This window comes from Coloeus monedula (genome assembly GCF_965178545.1).
Source record: "Coloeus monedula genome assembly, chromosome: 1".
NCBI classification, from domain to species: domain Eukaryota; kingdom Metazoa; phylum Chordata; class Aves; order Passeriformes; family Corvidae; genus Coloeus; species Coloeus monedula.
In genome coordinates this window covers 76137322-76156482 of record NC_138781.1, presented here as the reverse complement: position 1 = coordinate 76156482, position 19161 = coordinate 76137322, and the positions used below count along the sequence as shown (strand labels likewise).

At 39.1% G+C, this 19161-nt stretch overlaps 1 protein-coding gene across 1 annotated transcript; it reads left to right on the top strand.

Moving 5' to 3' along the window:
- Positions 1 to 14230: 14230 nt before the first annotated feature.
- On the top strand, positions 14231 to 15226 carry MC4R (melanocortin 4 receptor; the record flags this gene model as incomplete). Its single annotated transcript, XM_082278898.1, has 1 exon — positions 14231 to 15226. The coding sequence occupies one exon, from the start codon at positions 14231 to 14233 to the stop codon at positions 15224 to 15226; it is 996 nt and encodes a 331-aa protein (XP_082135024.1).
- Between the last annotated feature and the right edge of the window lie 3935 nt (positions 15227 to 19161).

Sequence of the window (19161 nt, the reverse complement as noted above, 5' to 3'; positions counted from 1 at the left end):
AAAAGTACACCTTTGTAGTCTCCAGTGCAACACGGTCTGACAATAATTGCAATGCTCAACTATTTGAAATTCTTCCCGTTGTGGTTGCTAGGGGGTTTGTTAGCTCAGTTGGTTAAAACAAGATGCTGATAACATCAAGGTTGTGGGTGTGATCCCTGTATTGGCCATTCACTTAAGAGTGGGACTCAATTATTCTTTAGGCCCTTCCAGCTCAGATGATTCTGTGATCTGTTATACATTTTACTTTTTCCTTTCCCCCTGTAGTGGTTTGGTCCAAGATAGTCATTACTGTTTATCTTCTGTGAGATAAGAATTAGGAGAAATGCAAATCAGGCACCAAACTTGAAAGAATATAAAGAAGTTTATTAACAGACCTAAAAGAAGGGAAAAAAAAATCCCACACCTTCAGAACTCTTCTCCTCCCCCCACCTTCCTCCCTTCTCCCACTGACAATGTAAAAAGACAACCCTTGAGATGTTCAGTCTACTTATCACTTCCATAATAACCTTGTTCAGTCCATTGAGGAAGAGTCTCTCTTGCTCATGCTATGAACACATTATCACAACGAGCCAGCCGCCCACTTCCAAATAACTCTGTTCAGTCCATTTAGGAAGAGGAGTCTCTCTGCACGCATGAGAGTCCCTTCCCCCGACTTGCAGCTTTTCCCACAACTGCTTTCGAGGGTCCACTCTTGAAGTTTTTTGGGGTACAATTTTAAGGTTGAGCTGTTCAGAAACAACAGTTCTCTTCACCCATCTCTGGGAGCATTTCATCTCTAAGAACAGAGGCCCTTCTCCTTCCCTGGGAGCAAAAGGTCCTCCTCTTCTTCATCTTTAGGACTATCTCTGGGAGCATCTCTAGGAACTGAGGTTTTCTCCTTTCCCATTTGGAGCAAAAGTCCTCATCTGGTCCATCTCTCCCTGTCCAAACTTCTCATGAAATTGCAGCTCCATCAGCATCTGCCTATCTCAGCGCAGGTGCTTTTGCTAACAAGCACGAGTTGAACGCTCCACCCCCCATGCCTTCAGGAAATTACAATGGGTGGTCTGACATATCATAGCTTCACAACAGAATTTCAGCTTTTAAGCATCTCCTCTTTCTCTTCCCTCAGGTTTTCAGCTCTTCACAGCACTAAAAGGGTTAATCTCAACTAGGCCTTGCAGCTGGAATGTTTCTTATCGAAGTGTGTGTGTGGGGGGGGTGAGCTGGGCCTCTCTGGCTGCCCACAGCAGGGCTGTGGGGGTGTTCCACAGGTGGAACAGGGCCCATCGGCTCCAGGATGGCCGTGGCCTGGCCCAGCCTGGCCCGAGCAGGGCCTGGCTGGGCCCACTGGCCCCCTCACGGGGCCTGCAGCCACCTGTGCCAGCGCCGGAAACGAGAGAGGGCCTCTGCCTCAGGGTTTCTATTCTTAAGTGTGGATCACAGAGCCGGTCACAACTTTAAGTGGCTTAGAGAATTGTCCATATTCAAACTGGCCATCTGATAGGTTCTATCAGGTCACAGAGGAAGCTGTAAGAAGAACATTACTTCCAAGACTTAGCTTGCTAAGCTATGACACCCCCCCAGCCTCTGTACCCTTACATGGATTCCTGAAATACAGATATGTATTTGTCTGTGGTGGCACTTAGCAGAGAAATACCTGAAAAAACCCCACTGTATATTTTGTTCAGGAATTCATTTTGAGACAGACCAACTCATTATTTAAATCCTCTTTTCTGAGTCATAACCAGTTATTCTGCCTGTCTTTAGAGAAGAGAGCATTCAGTGCATTCAACATGTGAGGGTACAGCCAGCAAAAAACAATGGTGTCTTTCTATTGCTTAATGTGCTGCTTTCTCCTTTAGTTGCTCTTGCAGATGACATGTCCTGGCTGATGGGTCTCCTGCCACTGTCTAGAGAAGAACAACCACAGCAGATCAGTTCCCCTTATTTAAAAGGGGCTGCCTGGATTATCTGACATGCCTGACTTCAGAAATCTCTGCTAATGCCCCCAAACATATATTTAATACACTAAGTTTGAACACTGAGGCGTGCAAGTTAAAGAAATACTAACATACAGGTACATGATACTACTTTTTAATTTTTCATTACACTACTTTTCCTGATCAGCTCAAAGTAATACAGTGAATAAATATGAGGATTTGGTAATTGTTTCGGCTGAACCAGATTTTCAGAGCATTAAAAAAAGAACTGGGATTTGCCAAAGCACTGCAAGTGAAGAAGAAGTGAAGAAGAATAAATTGGTTTTGTTTTAATTTACTTTTTATAATAAAATTTGTTACATTTTAATCTGAAAATTTGGAAGTGGGAAATGAAAACATATTTAAAAGCATTTTTTTGCTACAAAATATTTCTGACTGGTTGCACTAATGATACTTGTTTAGTTTTGTGGATTATTTTCACCAATTTGAGATAGGATTTTTCAGTGAATAAAATACTTTATGAAATTTTATTAATCCATCCTGAATAATTTAGTATACTTTTCCGTATTATCTGCATTTGAAGTAGGAGAGTGTAGCAGGACTCTTTGCCCTTGAAACATGGTCCAACAACACAAACAATGCCCTTTTTTGTGACCTATCAGTGGTGGGCTGAAAGGGGGCTGCCATGTGCTGCTTTTGGTGTTGAATTGTGCTAAAACCAGTATGGCTCATCAGCCCCAAATTAACATCCTGAGAGTGAGGCAAAGATTTAGCAGATAAGCTGCCAAGCTGACCTGGAGACCTATGACTGGCTGTCAATCACTTTACACTATCAAAGTCCAGTCCACTTTCATACCATAGGCTCCTCTAACATATTCCTTCTTGGAATGTGTGTATGATGTTCCCTCCCTTGAAGTGGGGATGCCCCCCAAAAGACACTCCTTGAGGTCGAGTGAAAGAAATCTGCTCACGAGCTCTGGTGTGGTGAGTTACATCAACCTCTACTTAACAGTTGTTCCTTTTTGCTAGCTTTAATATAAATGCTTCAATATATTTGCTTTGATATATTGCACTATACTGTATTTTATGCTACTAGTAGTTTTAGCTTTTATACTGAGTAGTAAATAATTCTGATTAAGATCTTTTGTCTAATCATTTGTCATAAGAAATAACTCATTTTATATAAATATGTCTGATTTGCTGTCTTTAATCCTATGGGACAAAGTTACTTATGCTGTTGACAAAGTCTGGGCCTAAGATTGAATCCCAGGCTCCTCTCTGAGAAAAAGCTTAGAAAGCAAGGGAGCCCTGTCTGCACCTCATGACTCCATGGGAGGGCTCCTCTAATAAACTTTGTCTGAAGCTCCCACTCCACCTGTGACAAAGAGCTTATAAAGAATTGTATTAAATGAGTTCAAGTACAAGTTAAGAAAATTCTTATCTTGACAAACAGAAACTGAACTTAATACAAAGCTTCTATTTTGTGTGCAGAATTCCAGCTTTATGCCAAGAGAAGGTTCAAAGGGAATAATTTGAGCATTAGTTGAATTTGTGTGTTCCTCCCAAACAATCAATCACACAGTATTTACATAAAGTTGAATAGTTTCTTGGGACACATAATTTCAGTTCATTAATTCTCAGTTGCTTTGAAGAGTACAATGCTGTATCTGGCAAAAATTTGTCTTGTTCACTGAAAATGGATGATTTTATAAAAAAGGGAATAATTATAGTCTTTGTCAATAAGGATGAATTAGTGGTTTCTCAGTTATTTGGAAAATTGAATAGAAACATAAACTTCAGAGTTTACTCTGACTGTTTTGTTTTGTATGTCCTAACCTAAATGAAAGATTGCTGACAAAACCAGACTTGGCATAATTATAACTAAGATAGAGAGGTATTTAATGAATTTGTAGATATTTTGCCGTTGATTTCAAAATAGTTCCCACAGCTGAGGAATGACAGAAGGTTCATATATTTATAATGTATTTGTCATACACCAGGTGAGTTTTTGCAATATATTCAACAGAAGATGCTGCATTTCTAAAAATGATATCATTAAAAAGTTTCAGAGCATTACTATTGAGAATAAAATTAAAATAAACTTTTATAGTGGTTTTTTCCTTACGTTTTTTAGAATAAACTTCCAAGAGCCTGAGAAGAACTTAGGGAACTGAATTGGTATTTCAGAAAATGAGATGATTCAAATGAAGGTTTAAAAATAAAAGTTCTAACAGGTTCCAGAAAATGTCTCAGCCTGATTGGGAAACTCAGGTAGAATTAGATAAAATTTTGATCCCTGCTGTGTATGAAATAACTTAAGAGGAGAATGCACAACTCTTGAACGAATGTAGCAATGGGAGAGTAAGAAATGCTGATGTCTCTATTCAGCCATAAGGTAGCAAATTTGACCACCACTTCTAATTCATTTCAAAATAGCAAATGACTGGGATGCAGACATGAAAAGGTAAAGGGTATTTATTGTCTGAATTCAAAGAAGCAATCTGAACAATAACCCAGGCTGAAGATAAGATACCTACCATACAAACACTGAAGAGGGGAAACCCTGTGGGCTAGAAAGCATAAAAGAAATCAATAAAAACCCCCCAAGTTAAACTAAAATATTCCTGAGAGTTTGGTAGCTTTATAAAAGTAGTAGTTTTTTTCAAGAAACTTCCAAAGTGTAGCTTGTTAATAGTATCTGTTATTGACGTCTGCAGTGTTGTCTTGGAAATTCTGTGTAGGATAGAAAATGTCACATGGTGGAGCCAATAAAAAACAGTACAGAGCTAAGACTTCCATGAAGTTCGACCTTTTCCTAAAATGGTTTGTCTTTTAAAGTTTTGATTGAAGTTGGTCTCTAGCCCCAGAAAGTGCTCTGAATTAATAGAAATAGTGAAAACGGCATCATATTGATTATTTTGTGTTAAGATTGTAGAGGCCAGGCAAGGATTACTTTTCCATATAATATTCAATCCAGTCTGAGATGACAATTTTTCTTTGAGGAATAGATTGTACTTTTCCCAGTGTCTATGACAATGGGGTTCCATGCTCATTTGATTCCTTCAAATAAATTTATCGAACACTTGAAATTAAATCCAGTGATTAAGAGTGACAGAGTGCTTATTCTACTGATACTTGATCTGCAGACAGCAACAGGCTCTTTGAAAATCACATCCCTTTAAACAAATTTTCCCTTCATGCCGTTGGCTTTCTAAAGCATTAGAAAGGTTTCAACTTGCTATTTTCACTAATTCGGTGTCACTGGGTATGGAAAATTGTCTCTGTGAAGATAGTGCAGGATGTAAAGAAAATAATATATTTTTTATATGAGATAATTCAACTGAACTAAAATATCACTGACCTTTGAATTTCTTGCTTGTCTAATACAAAGTACTTAGGCACTGTCATACAGCAAGCAGTGAGAGCACATTGCCATATCTGATAGTTAAAATAGACCTGTAATACTCCATACTTTTTTCTCTTTTCTATCCTGTAAATTAATTGAAATGTAATTTCATGTCTTCCATGACTCTAGTACAGAAAACTACTCTCTTCTGTCTCAGAGTGATTTTAATCACTTTAATGCAGAAAATCACTTGCTTGAATTTTAGTGACCTTGCTATCATTTGTGTGGATTTTATACTAGGAGAGGTAGGAAAAAAGGTGACAACCCTCACAAGGAGCTTGTTATACTTCGTTGCAGAAAATCCTTTTCATACTGCTAGCTAACCATATTGAGAGATGCTTATAAGAGCTATTTTTAAATAAAAATCTTTCAGGACTTTGCAGTGCTTGCACTTCCCAATACATGAAAGCCACACGTATATCTACACTCAGAAAACTTGATGGGGAAGGTTGTGCTCTTTCCATCAGTAGCTTCTCATCTGAAGCTAGGTCTGCTTTCCTTCTCTGTCTGCTTTTCACTGCTTCTCAGAGCCTCTGTGGGTTTCACAGGGAATCTCGGCTGCTCTACCAGCTACAAGAATGTCTCATTATAATCTGAAGTAAACAGAGCTACTCCATCTTGCTGAAGAGTTGTCATGAGGAAACTATAGCTTTGTTTAAGGCAGTGTTACAACTTTCTCATTATTTATACTTTTGGCCATGATGTGTCATTATGTTTATAACTGAAATGGTCTGTCACTAAGCATGTGATAAATCATGTAGATTTAGTAGCACAAGTAAGCTGGTTCACCCCTCTGTTTTACTATTCTCCTCCTGTTTCAACAAGCATTTTCTAAAATTATAAAGAAATCATCCTCAGAGGCAGAGAAAAAAGATGCTCATTTGATGTCTTTCAAAGAAGCTCTGAATTTCATTTATTAAAGAAAGGAGTATGAAACAGAATTTTTTAGGAAAACACACAGTATGATTTAATTATACTTCATGACTCTGATTTTGAAGACAATCAGAAAAAAATACTGTAGAATTTATACTTAAAATAACTTTCTAAAGAAGTTCTATTTAATACTATCAGCAATAATTGCTGGAAATTGTTCCCTTTCTCAAAAAGAAATCTAAATCAGGCAGTTCTTCCCAGGACATAGTTATCTGCCATGTAAACGTTGAGTAAGCTTTTAAAAGCTTCCCAGGGTGATGAAAAATCATTTTGGTTACTTGGGATTTTTTTACAAGGTTCTTAATTTTTCTCTGATGTTCTTTACCTCATTAATTTTTTAAGTTATTTTCAATTTTTTTTCTTTTTATACTTTTTCAATTATCTGCAGCAATTCACAGTATCCTAAGGTGTCACATGCTGGCATATTGATGTATGTTTGTCCAGGCTAACAGTCCTTAGAGGGATTTTAGCTTTGTTTTCTGTTTTCCTTTACTGAAAAGAAAATGTAACATGCATTTAAATTGGTTTTGTCTCCCTTGCAACCCACATTTACAATTCTCTACCGCATTCTTGCAGACATGAGGAAGAAATCTCATTTCTGTTGCTCACACAGTGCCACAGTAGGAGTCACTCTGGAGCAGAGGACTAACTGAATGAGTCTGCCCAAAGGCCATTTGACATCCTAGGTTACACAGCTGCAGAGATTCTCATTGAAAACTCTACCATATGGCATGTGAAGATCCTTTGGTACTTTCCTTTTCCTTGTTTAACTCTCAAAGGTTTCAAACAACCCTCTAGCCTCTCAATTAAACATCTAGCTTCAACAAAATCTCTTTACAAAGACAGATAAAATATTACTAACATATTAGAGAATTTCAGCCCAGCTTGAGAACTCTGGGGATTTTCTTGGTCACTTCTCAAAGTTCACCCATAGTTCTGTAGACTGCTTCTAAGCCCTTATCAATCTTTCAGGATTTAGACCGCCAGGAGTTCCATCTTGTCTGTTGAAGTAAAAGCATCTCCTAGGATGGCTTGATTTCTCAGCCATCAAGGTGATTCAAGTGTTACTTTTCTGCCATGCTTACCTCCTCTCCCTTCTGTTCTTTTTTTAACAAACATAGAGTGTGGAGTTTTGAACACCACAAAGACACAAGCTACTCTTTTATTGCACTGCTGTTGTATATACATTCAACCTTTCATTTTCATGAGAGTCTGCTATGGCAGAAAGTCATCAGCCTCTGTCACAGACAGCCATAAGACCTGTATGCCATCAGTAGAGAGGACGGTTATTCATAGGACATACTTTCTTCTTCTGAAAAGTGAAGAAAGGAGACTTTTCCTGAGTTTATGGAAAATAACCCTTCAGTGAGGGCTATAGGTTCTAAGTAATGACCCAGACCAACTCTGCTATTCAAAAATAGGAGCTGGTTCATCCCCCTGAACTTTAGAAGAAGACTTTTCTACAAGAGCTTTGAAAGTAAAATATTTCTGCTTTCCAGTGGGTCAGCTTCACTATCAATGTAATCCTGTAACTCAGACTTTTTAAAGGACCAGAGATCTTCAAAGGAGGAACGGCAGTTGTCACATGATGAAATGGGGTATTCTTCTCACCATATGCTGATAATTGTAGTAAAGAGGTTTTGAGGAAACCAAATCACTGCAGACACACTACAACTCTTCAAAAGTCTAGACATTTTCTACTTTCCCCTTCTGTGCCCAGTTCTCAGAGAAAGCTACGACAATTTTGGATTTTGTGTCAGTGACAATGCACTACCTCAAAGAATTATTCTCAGAGTTGTCCTTTCATCTAGTCTTATCCTGACACCACTGCTGGCTGACTCACTCATTTGTCACATCACTTGGTGCATCTGCTTTATGTCTTGTACCAGATTATGACTCCAGGATTTCTAGTTGCTTCAAAGAACTCCTGTTGAGGAAAACAATTCACAAGTAGCTTAAGCACTCCCTGCAGACTCTGTCCAGGATTGCTCCAATATCTCTGCTAAGAAACCAGTGCTTTGAGGAACTACCAAAATGAATGAAAACCCTGAAAATCCACTGTGCAGATACACAATATAAAAAAATATATACATCTATATATATATATCTGCAAGGTTTTGTGCAGAACATTCAGTGAGGGTTAAAATAATCTGGTTTTCAGTAACAGTATATAAGCCCCTTCAGACATAAATGATGCATCTTTAACAGTGGCTACTAAGCACACAACTCTTCCTGTAAGTTCATTAAAGAAATGATGTCATGGTAATGTGTGACTTTTCCATTGGAATAACAACAATCACACTCAGAAGTGAGTGGACTGGAAGACAAAACTCAAGCCAGTTATTAACTTTCCATCCCACATGGGAAGTCTCAGATGACTTTTCTGAGAAACTGAAGTGATTTGACATCATAGAAAACAGCTGCTTTTTTGCCACAATGCAAACTTGGGCTTTCATTAGGTGATGATCTGTCAGTTTTTCTGCCTTGGCTCTCGACTTCCCATTGAACTATAATGAGACATACAATTTTTCATGGTTAGACAGCTGGACTGACTAGATTGTTTCTCAGCTAGAATAAAACATTACTGCATCTCTCACACAGATAAAAACTGAATACCATTATGACAGAAAAGTGGGTATGATAAACTAGAAAAGTGAAGATCTTTTTAAACTTCATAATATAAAATTATCTCATGATCTAAAGAGAGAGAAACAATGGTAGTGCTGCAAATGGCTCTGTCAGGTGCATATAGCAAGTGAAGAAGTGTGTGTAGATGTTAGAAGTGTTACTTCTGCTGTATTTGTGTTCAAAGGGCATGAACAAAGGAAAATACAAGGTTAAAAGTTTATTTTTAAAAATCATAAATCATGTAAATAACAGCTTATTTATTAAAAAAAAAAATCAAGGAAGGTACAAGTTCAGTGGTTTTTTTTTTTTTTTTGGTTTGCTGCTCTGGATTGATGGCAGTATTTAATTTGTACTTAAACCTAGATGCTGTTGTATGTTTTTTTGAGAGATATTTGGAGAGGGATAATAATACCAAGGTGATTGTGGAGTCACTTGAACAAAGTGATTCAGATGAGTCTGAAGAGAGGAGCACCTAAATCTACAAGCAAGGAAAAGAAAATTGATTATTTTTGAGAGGTAGAATGAGGGAGAAAAGGCTACAAGGATGGTGATTTCTGCATTGGCTACAAATCAATAATCTCCATGATCACAATGTTGATAACCTAAAATAGAAATGAGATCAAATGTATACAGTATAATGTTTAAAGCCTCTGTGCTTCTCATGCCTTTTTAATGGAAAACATTCCACTTATCCACATTTACAGCATCTTCGAGTAAGTGCAAATGTATCGCCAGAAAAATCAACATTTATGTGCTTTCAGTGTTCAGTCGACTAAACAGTTCTCCTGTTCTTGTAACTAGCAGACATGGGGAAAAGAGGCAAGCTACTGAGACTCCTACTCTCGACACTGAAGTCCCTTGATTTAAAAACTGCTTTCCCTTTTAAAGAGTAAGATTATGAGGCAATCAGTACTCCAAAATAAAATGCTAGGTGAAAATGTATTAGACCAGTTTTCCACGGCCCAGCATTTTTATTTGCATATGGTCCCAAAGGATATTGATCAAAGTCCTGAATGCTGGGCAACAATGGAGTTTAGGAATTATTTTCTTCATATCTCCATCACTAGCAGGGATGTGAATACAGAATGCATCACCCAGAGATTTTCAGATTGTAGTAGGATAAGGGGAGTGAATGGTGGACAGGCTAAAGAGCAGAGATTTGATCCAGAAGGATGTTGTGGGACTGAAAGAAAACTACCAGTCCAAATACATGAACTAACAAGTGTCCCCATATTGATCAGAGGCTAATTTAGTGAACTAGAAATAATTAAAGAAACACTTCTTCCAAAGACATCTGTGGATAGGAGGTAGAAGTACACTGCACTATTTTAACCATTTTTGGTGAGTATTTGGAGTGTTAGGTGGAATTTGCTGCTGCTGTAACAGAGAGATGAGGCAGGCTAAAACCTCATAGAAGCTTCCAATGTTTAATTGCCTGGCTCTTTTTTTTTTTTTTAATTTCAAAATCAGCATGCTAAAAAATACTACAGTGTTTTTTACCATAGCTATGGACTTGAGGTTTTGAATGCACAGAAAAACTGGATCTGAGCACATGTGATCAAGCTTTTCCATGAATTATGCTTGTGCATGTAAATGCAGCATCACCCTTTGCACAGTACCAGCGTACTCACCCAACTCTGAAGGACTGATTAAATGTTAATAATCTGCTTCTCTTGCTCCTCCTTCTGCTCAGCTTCCCACAGCCACTCCTCTGTTTCCACTTACAGATGCTGAAGTGCTAAATGTTATCTCATTGCTTGAGTAACGTGGTCATGGGATTCAAAGAGATCTCACCCACTGTGCATTTGAGCAAGAAAGGGTCTGGGCAAACTCCCTCAACCTTTCTTTTTTCCCCACAGTGGTCCTGTACAGCCTGCTCATGTCTCTGCCTGTATTACTACTGGGATTGCTTATTGCTGTTTTCTGACTTTCAAATTCAGCTGCCAGAGGATAATTCATCTCTGAGAAATGTTGTGAGATGGATATGACTGCAATCCTGTCTGGAAGGTGGATGTTGAAAAGTAGCTGCAAACAGAGCATAGAACATGGGGGAGTTATATTAAAAGGGGAGGCTTTGTGCAAATCTTTGTAGATGGTTTACATCTCTTAAGACCTGGAGCTCATATTAGTATATCACTGTTACCAGTTTCTCGTTTTCTGCAACCATGGCTGGTTTTCCATGGTGCTGAAAAGCTTTCCAGCCACCACTTTTAAAAGAAATATTGTTTCAGCTTTAGTTTTTAAAATTCAAGAAACAATTCAGACAATATCTGTTAAGCAATACTCCTATCATCTATGAAATAGATAATTGAAATATTAACACGTCTTCAGGCACAAGAGAGCTAGGATACTTTGAGCATTTTTAACATTCTATGGTTTGTTTCTTATTAAATGGGAGCCAGAGACATGTATCCATCTTTTACCATAGAAGTAATTAGATGTACATATGTCCTCTCTCATTTAAAAAAATGCTCATATAGCTTGTTTTACCTTTTAGTTAGAGCAGGCCAATGGTACATCACCTCTTCAATGCTTCAACTAAGTTGCTAAGCTACCTTACGTCTGCTGATTCCAGTCATGAAACCTCATCCCAGAAATATGAGTGGTGAGCACCAAAACAAATGTGTCCCAACAATGCAGAGCATAAGCAGAAATTTGGAGGGAAGTGATGGCTGTGGGGTGGGGAAAAAGTGTGCTTTTCTTTCCATTTTTATAACCAGTGTTACATTTTTATGACCACATTAGAGAATCAAAGATGGATCATCATCTTGGTAGCTTCTGGGTGCAGAAAGTAAATGAAAAGATAAATGGGGATGAGAATGGAGATAATGTTCAGAGAAAGGAAGGAGCCAGGAGAGGAATAGACAGACAGACAACTGGAACAAATGGGGCAGTACTCCCTGGAGGAATCTTCTTTCTATTCTTGCCAGCCTCACCTGCTCTAGGTCCACCTAAGTAGGTGAAGGAGAGAGATCCCTGTGTCATGGGCACATCCAGCATGGAGAGGCTCATGAAAGATGGGATGCTGAGTGGCTACTCCCCTGGGACAGCTTGCAGATTATACATTTCTGCATGCAGGTGTAGAAAAGTTACCTTATCTGGGGAGATGCTGTTCTCCCACATCAGTCTTTATATAATTTTTCTCACTGCTCTCGCACTGCAGCTCTGTTCTTTAAGGGTTGGGTGTACAAGTCCTGTCTGTGGCAGGAGTTAGTGAATACTGTATGCTGGCCCAAGGATCAGTAGCTGGATAAAAAAATTTGGCTTGCATTATGTCTTGACAGGAAAGCAAATCTTATTCTTTCAGCAGAAAACTATTTAATTTCAAGCAGGCTGCTGGTAAATGATGTATTCCAAATGGATAAATGTGGGATTTCCTGTGCCACAAGTTATTTTGTTTGTCTTGGTTGTTTATGTTTCACCTTTATGAAGCAATCTATCTGTGGAAGGGCCCAGAAAACATTGACTGAGGCTTTTCTTCCTATATAGGTCTTCATAACCATTGGTCTGCAGTAGCAGATCCTAATGTGAAAGTAAAATCACACTTCACCCTGCTGGTGAGAGGTTAAATACAGATGGTTGTGCTTCTACATGCATTCTGTCATCCTGTACCTCTTTATTAGCTGATTCACTTTAAAACCAGCTGATGCACAGAAGATGAAAACATTTTGAGAGGTTATAGGAAATAGACTTTTGCATCAGATGCAGACCCCTCCAGAGTCTTCCTGGTTAGTCCACTGGAAATGTTCTTTCAAACAATTTCCTTGCAAACATTACTCTGAGGTGCAGTGACTGACTTTCCTATGGCCTTTAAAATCCATTTGTATTTTAGGCTTTGTTCAGCATACTTGTTTTTCAATCCTCAGTTGCAATGCTTGAAGACTTGACAGAAAAACAACTTTTGTCCTGTCTTTTCATGTTAGTTTGGCATTCTTTTCTTCCTTATTCCCAAGGGCTTTTCCTGACAGACTGCACTCAAGGTAACTTTCAGCTCACGTCTGGTAAGCCCAGGGGCATCCCTGTGCATCTAGGGCTTCTGGGCCATATGGACTTCTAGGAGCTTTATTGATGCTTTTGTGTCATTACCATCGTATGAGCTCTATTTCTTACAGGTTGCAACTTTGTCTCCTGCTGATTTCCTTCATCTGTTCTAAATACTGAATTTTCTTTTTCTGCCCAATATCTTAATTCTTGACAGTGACAGGGTTTCTGAAATCAAATTCATCATCTTTTCCTTCTCAATAATAAGATTACTAAGAAGTCTATTAGCTGGAAAAAACAACTTTATTTAGGACAGCTTATTGTCATGTTGGTTTTGGTCCTTATATTATCTCCATTGCTTAAAAATTTTAAGAAGCTTTTTGGGGAGTAAAATGCAACCTTGCAACACATCTTGGAAACGGACAGCTATGGAATAGAAAAGTAGCAAGACAAAGGGGACTTGGGAGAGAGAACCAAGAGGAAATATATGTTCTTTTCCTCCCTTCCCTGTTCTTATTTTGCCACATATACAAGGCAGAACAAGTTTGTGCCACAGAAGGAGCAAGAGTAAATCACAATCTGAAAAATAAAAGCCGTCAGTTCAGCTGTAAGAATTCTGTAAGATTGCTAGTACAGTACTGTAAGTTTGCTAATTGAAAATCAGTATTGAAATATTATTTTGAGAAGCTAAAGAAGAGACACTAATCTCAAAAAGTCCATCTGCTTTCCTGTAGCTACTGGTAACTTGTGCTGCATCTGAATCCACGGTGCTGTGTGATGTTTCACAGAGGCTTGGAATCAGCAGCCCCTCCACTTTCTGCAGCTCCTGAGTCCCATTGGCTGGAAAGAAAAGCAGAGGCGGAGAGTGCCCTGAATATTTTTTCTCTTCCACACACGGTAAAACAGGCAGCCAGCATGCACTGCCTGACAGCAAGACTGGTGCCTGCAGTTTGAAAATAGTTCCTGCTCTGCAGCAGTCACCTGGGCATTTTATGATCGGATCTCTTTAATGGAAAGGACCAAAAAAGCCTTGCAGCATCCCAGTGAACTGAACAGGAACTGACCATAGGGGAGAATCTGATGCAAACATAGAGACTGTTGGGACTCTGTGACATATATCACCAAGGTAAATGTGATGATGATCAGAAACTGTGTCTGTCAGGGTGTAAACAGTTCTTCTGAGTCTGAAATCTTATTTTTTCACAGTAGTCAAAGTGTTCTGAACTGCTGCCTGCCTCGGTCCTAGCTTATTTTTCTTTTTTTTTTTTTTCCTCAAGCTGAAAAGCCAAATAAGGTTTTCAAAGGAATGCAAAAGGAACAGGAGTTTTAAAAGCAGGAAGCCGAAAGGGATCTCCATAAGATGAATTTGACCCAGCATCGTGGGACACTCCAGCCTCTCCATTTCTGGAACCACAGCTACAGACTGCATGGAGGAGCCAGTGAGCCCAATGTGAAGGGCCACTCCTCAGGAGGCTGCTACGAGCAACTCTTTGTATCCCCCGAAGTGTTTGTGACTCTGGGCATCATCAGCTTGCTGGAGAACGTCTTGGTCATTGTGGCAATAGCCAAGAACAAGAACCTCCATTCACCCATGTACTTCTTCATCTGTAGCTTGGCAGTGGCTGACATGCTAGTGAGTGTATCTAATGGATCAGAAACCATTGTCATCACGCTGCTAAACAATACAGACACAGATGCACAGAGCTTTACCATAAACATTGACAATGTCATCGACTCGGTCATTTGCAGTTCCTTGCTTGCATCAATTTGCAGTCTTCTCTCAATAGCAGTGGACAGGTACTTTACTATCTTTTACGCCCTCCAGTATCATAATATCATGACAGTGAAGCGTGTAGGGGTTATCATCACGTGCATCTGGGCTGCTTGCACAGTCTCAGGCATTTTGTTCATCATTTACTCTGACAGCAGTGTTGTCATCATCTGCCTTATCAGCATGTTCTTCACTATGCTCATTCTCATGGCATCCCTCTATGTCCACATGTTTATGATGGCTCGTATGCACATAAAAAAGATTGCTGTTCTTCCAGGAACTGGCCCTGTTCGCCAAGGGGCCAACATGAAAGGGGCCATCACTCTCACCATCCTGATTGGAGTTTTTGTTGTATGCTGGGCTCCATTTTTCCTACACCTGATTTTCTACATCTCCTGCCCCTACAACCCTTACTGTGTGTGCTTCATGTCCCACTTTAACTTCTACCTCATCCTCATCATGTGCAATTCCATCATTGATCCACTTATCTATGCATTCCGGAGTCAGGAGCTCAGGAAAACATTCAAGGAGATTATATGCTGCTGTAGCCTGAGAGGGCTTTGTGATTTCCCTGGCAAATATTAAACCGAATGGATAGGTATGTTACTGTGTGCACAACAGGCAGCACAGATTTCCAAGCCTTCGGATCTTCTTTCTCAGCAGAATTTGGTTTAAATCTTTAAGAGTGAGCACCTCTTTCTGTGTCCCCTCCCTCTCATTTTTGTGTCCCATTCACGTGGAATTCATATTTCTGTATAATGTTTATGATGTCTATAGTTTGTAATTTATTTGGCTGGAAAGAGAAATAGCACTTCATACCAGTTTGTAAGTAAGCAAATAAATGTAATGTTGAATGTGAAATACTAACAAACATGAGCAGCTGTATATTCCAATTGCTGACAAAATAAATATCCTGCCTGACTTACACTACCTATTGGCTGATATTGTTCCTTATTCTTTTGAAGTAATTATAGCTATCCACTACATTAATTAACATTAATTAACAGCTAAGAATAGAACATATGCTTCTACATTAGTGGATTAAATGTTCTCTGGAATTAGAAAGCAGATTTTTCAGAAAGGCTAGTGAAACTAAATATTGTATATATTCATTTTGAACCCTTTTTTTTTGCTTCACAGCAGGAATTCTGTTCTTTGTTACAGTTATTGCCCACAAGAAGATTTTTCAAACACTTGCTACACAGCCAGTTGAGTGCTTCGGCTTTGGGCTAGGTTTGTTTTCAAGATGATGATTGCTGTATGTCTGAGAGTACCTTTTTGCAAAGTTTAAACTGCTCCCTGGAGCATCAGGTAGTCCTGGATATATCTGCTAGACTGGCATTCAGGTAGACTAGCTCCCTCCATTTGGCCATGAAACAGGTACAGTATTAGCTTTGACAGTGCCAGCAGCAGTGTAAAAATTCACTGAGAGATTTACCAGATAGAGAGGCAAGTTCAACTGGAACATTCAGTCCTTGTCCTGAGGTGCTGTGGGGAATAAGGACTCTGTGGTCCAGATGAAAATACATCCTTGTTGAAAACAAGCTGCCCTCTGTTCTGAAGTGTGGTGTTAGCAGATGTGATCCACTGCCAGGATCTTTACACAGGAGTCAAAGAAGGTGTTAATTTGGTCTGAGCACCTCAGCCCATGCTGTGGAGCATATGGGCTTTGGAGGGGCAATGCTATCACGAGGAATGAGTGCTTGCTGATGAGTCTGGTTACTCAAGCTCTGCATCTGGCAGCTGCTTGAATTCAATCCACCTTTGCAGGCATCTACTTGATGTGTTCTCAGTTTCAGCCTGAAATTCCACTCTCTCCCCAGGCTGTTCTAAAGACCTTAGGTCCCTGGTTTTAGCACTTTTGGAGACGTTTAAAGTATAAATGTGACTACACAGGATTCCACGAAGATGTCCCTTAACATCTTGATGGTATCAGCCTCTATGTAAGGACAAAGAAAAAGTAATTTATTTATTTATTCCCAGAAAGTATAAAACATACTGAAAACCTGTAGAAGATCTGGAAAGATCTGATTTAAAACCTCAAAATTTAAAGTAAAACACAACTCAGGTTTTGATCCCGAATGCTTGATTTTATCAAGATGAACAGTGAATGGATGAAAAACAGGATAATCAGCACTATTTATTTTCTTGGAAACATATTGTTCTCTCTAGTTGCTTGTTTCTTCATTAAAGAAAAACATAAAATAAAAGCTATTCAAAGAGGCCAATGTTTGCTATCTCAGGTTCTCCAGACTGAAGCTGATCTTTCAGTTGTGAGTAACTTTTCAGGATATTGTAAAACCATGACATTTGGTCCTCTATTAAAGAGCATGAAGGATTTAAGGTGGGTCTTAGTGTTTTTAACTTCAACTATTTACAGGAAGAGCAAGAAAATCATTTGACTTTGTGCATCCAAGTCCCTTGGTGGACCAGAAGCACCAAAATCAGGTCTCCTACTGTCTGCTCTTCTGCTTGGGCCAATCCATGGACCATGCTGCTTGCAACACACCACTATTGCCTTTTCTCAGCTTTAATAAGTGATATTTTTACATCATAATGGTTGCAGTGTGAAAGATGTTGAAATATATTTACTACATTCGCTCTACTGTTTTCTTCTGAAAGAAACTATAAACGTTTCAATAATACCTGGTTCCACTGAGAATAAAAATGTCAAAGAAGTAGAATTAAAGTTCAAGCAGCAAAAGCAATGAATGTATTTAAATTAGTATTCCATCCAAAAATCCAGTGGACTTTACTAAAGGCCTTTTCCCACAAGACATGATACAAAAATGCTTAGTTAGTAATGAAAGAAAATGCTGATGCCAGTTTGAACTAGGCACAAATCGTACTTGATCTTTGCTTTGCCTCACTTTCTATAGATATTTTAGGACTGTAAATTATGATAATGGGGGCTCCAGCTTTTCCTTTTTTAGTTCATGGGTACAGAGAGACCCCTGTGGAAATTGTCCAAAGAGCAAGGTACTACCTTAGGTGCTCTGAACCTTACCTTGAAAGTGTCTGTTTCTCCCCTGAAGATATACAAAGAGCAGACACCTCTGAATTCTGAAGAGGCTGTGTTTTGGCAATGGTTTTCTTATAGTTTCAAAAAAACCCAGTATCTTTTTTATGCTTGTTTGGACTAAGACTAATCAAGACAGTTGTGACCCCATGAGGCTCTAAATTTCATTTATAAATATAATTTTTAAGATTAGCTTATTCTAGAGCCTTAGCAGCTCTAAGACTGCTTAGTAGCACTCCCCTGTTTATTTCATAAAGGTAAATGTATACACATACTTTTTTAAAGTTGAGTTTTTAATTAAAGAGGACTTTTTCGTTTCATGGTATCGTTTTGGAGAGTGTTAATTCATTGAAATTGCTGGAACACCTGCCACATAGATAATTTTCCTATTCCAAAATAGTCTGTTTCTTCTGAGTAGATGAATCAGTTTGCCAGAACCATAGAAATTATTGTTGTGAAACATAAATAAATTAATCTAGCTTGTTGGAGTGTGGGAGGAGTGGAGGATTATTTTCCACAGTCAATTTTCTGGAGCTTTGTTCTTCTATTTGAAAATCTTCCAAGAAAATGTGATTTCTTTCTTTAAATGACTGGGACTGTAATTGCTTTAGCAGTTAGCATTTTGGTCATGTTAACTAACTGCAGTGGGCTGACCCTGGCTGGATGCCAGGCACACACCAAAGCTGCTTTCTCCTTCCTCTCTGCAGCTGGACAGGGGAGACAAAATGTAATGAACGGTTCATGAGTTGAGATAAGGACCAGGAGAGATCACTCATGAGTGATTTGTTCATGAGCAAAACAGACTCAAATTAGAGATATTAACTGAATTTATTACTAACAAAATCAGAGTGGGATAATGAGAAGTAAAATAAGACCTTAAAAACACTTTCCCTCCACCCTCCCTTCCTCACTCCCTCCCAGCTCTACCTCCTCCCCAGAGTGGAGTGGGGAAACAGGGAATGGGGGTTGTGCTCAGTGCATCACATGTTGTTCCTGCCACTGCTCAGGGAGAGGAGTCCTTCCCCTGCTGCACCATGGGGTCCCTCCCACAGGAGACAGTTCTCCATGACCTTCTCCAATGTGAGTCCATCCCACAGGCAACAGTTCTTCACAAACTGTTCCAGCCTGGGTCACTCTTCCAAGGGTGAAGTCCTTCAGGCACAGCCTGCTCCAGCCTGGGTCCTCCACCGTCGCTGTTGGGGCAGTCACGACACACACAGACAGTGCCTCTTTCAAGGGCCAAAAAGCCATTTATTAAACAAAGCAGCCTCTTTAATACACTTCTTGTATGTTATCATTCGTGTTACAGATTCATTGGCTGCTAAACTACTACAATAGACTCATTGGCTATTATTAACTTCAATATACTACCATTGGCTACCTATAGCATAGGCATTCAAGCATTCAGAAAAATAAGAGGTGCAGATATGTTGCTGTTTTCTCCTTCTACTCTTTACTTTCTTGCTTCTGTTGATACTATATTCTCATGGGTAATAACTGT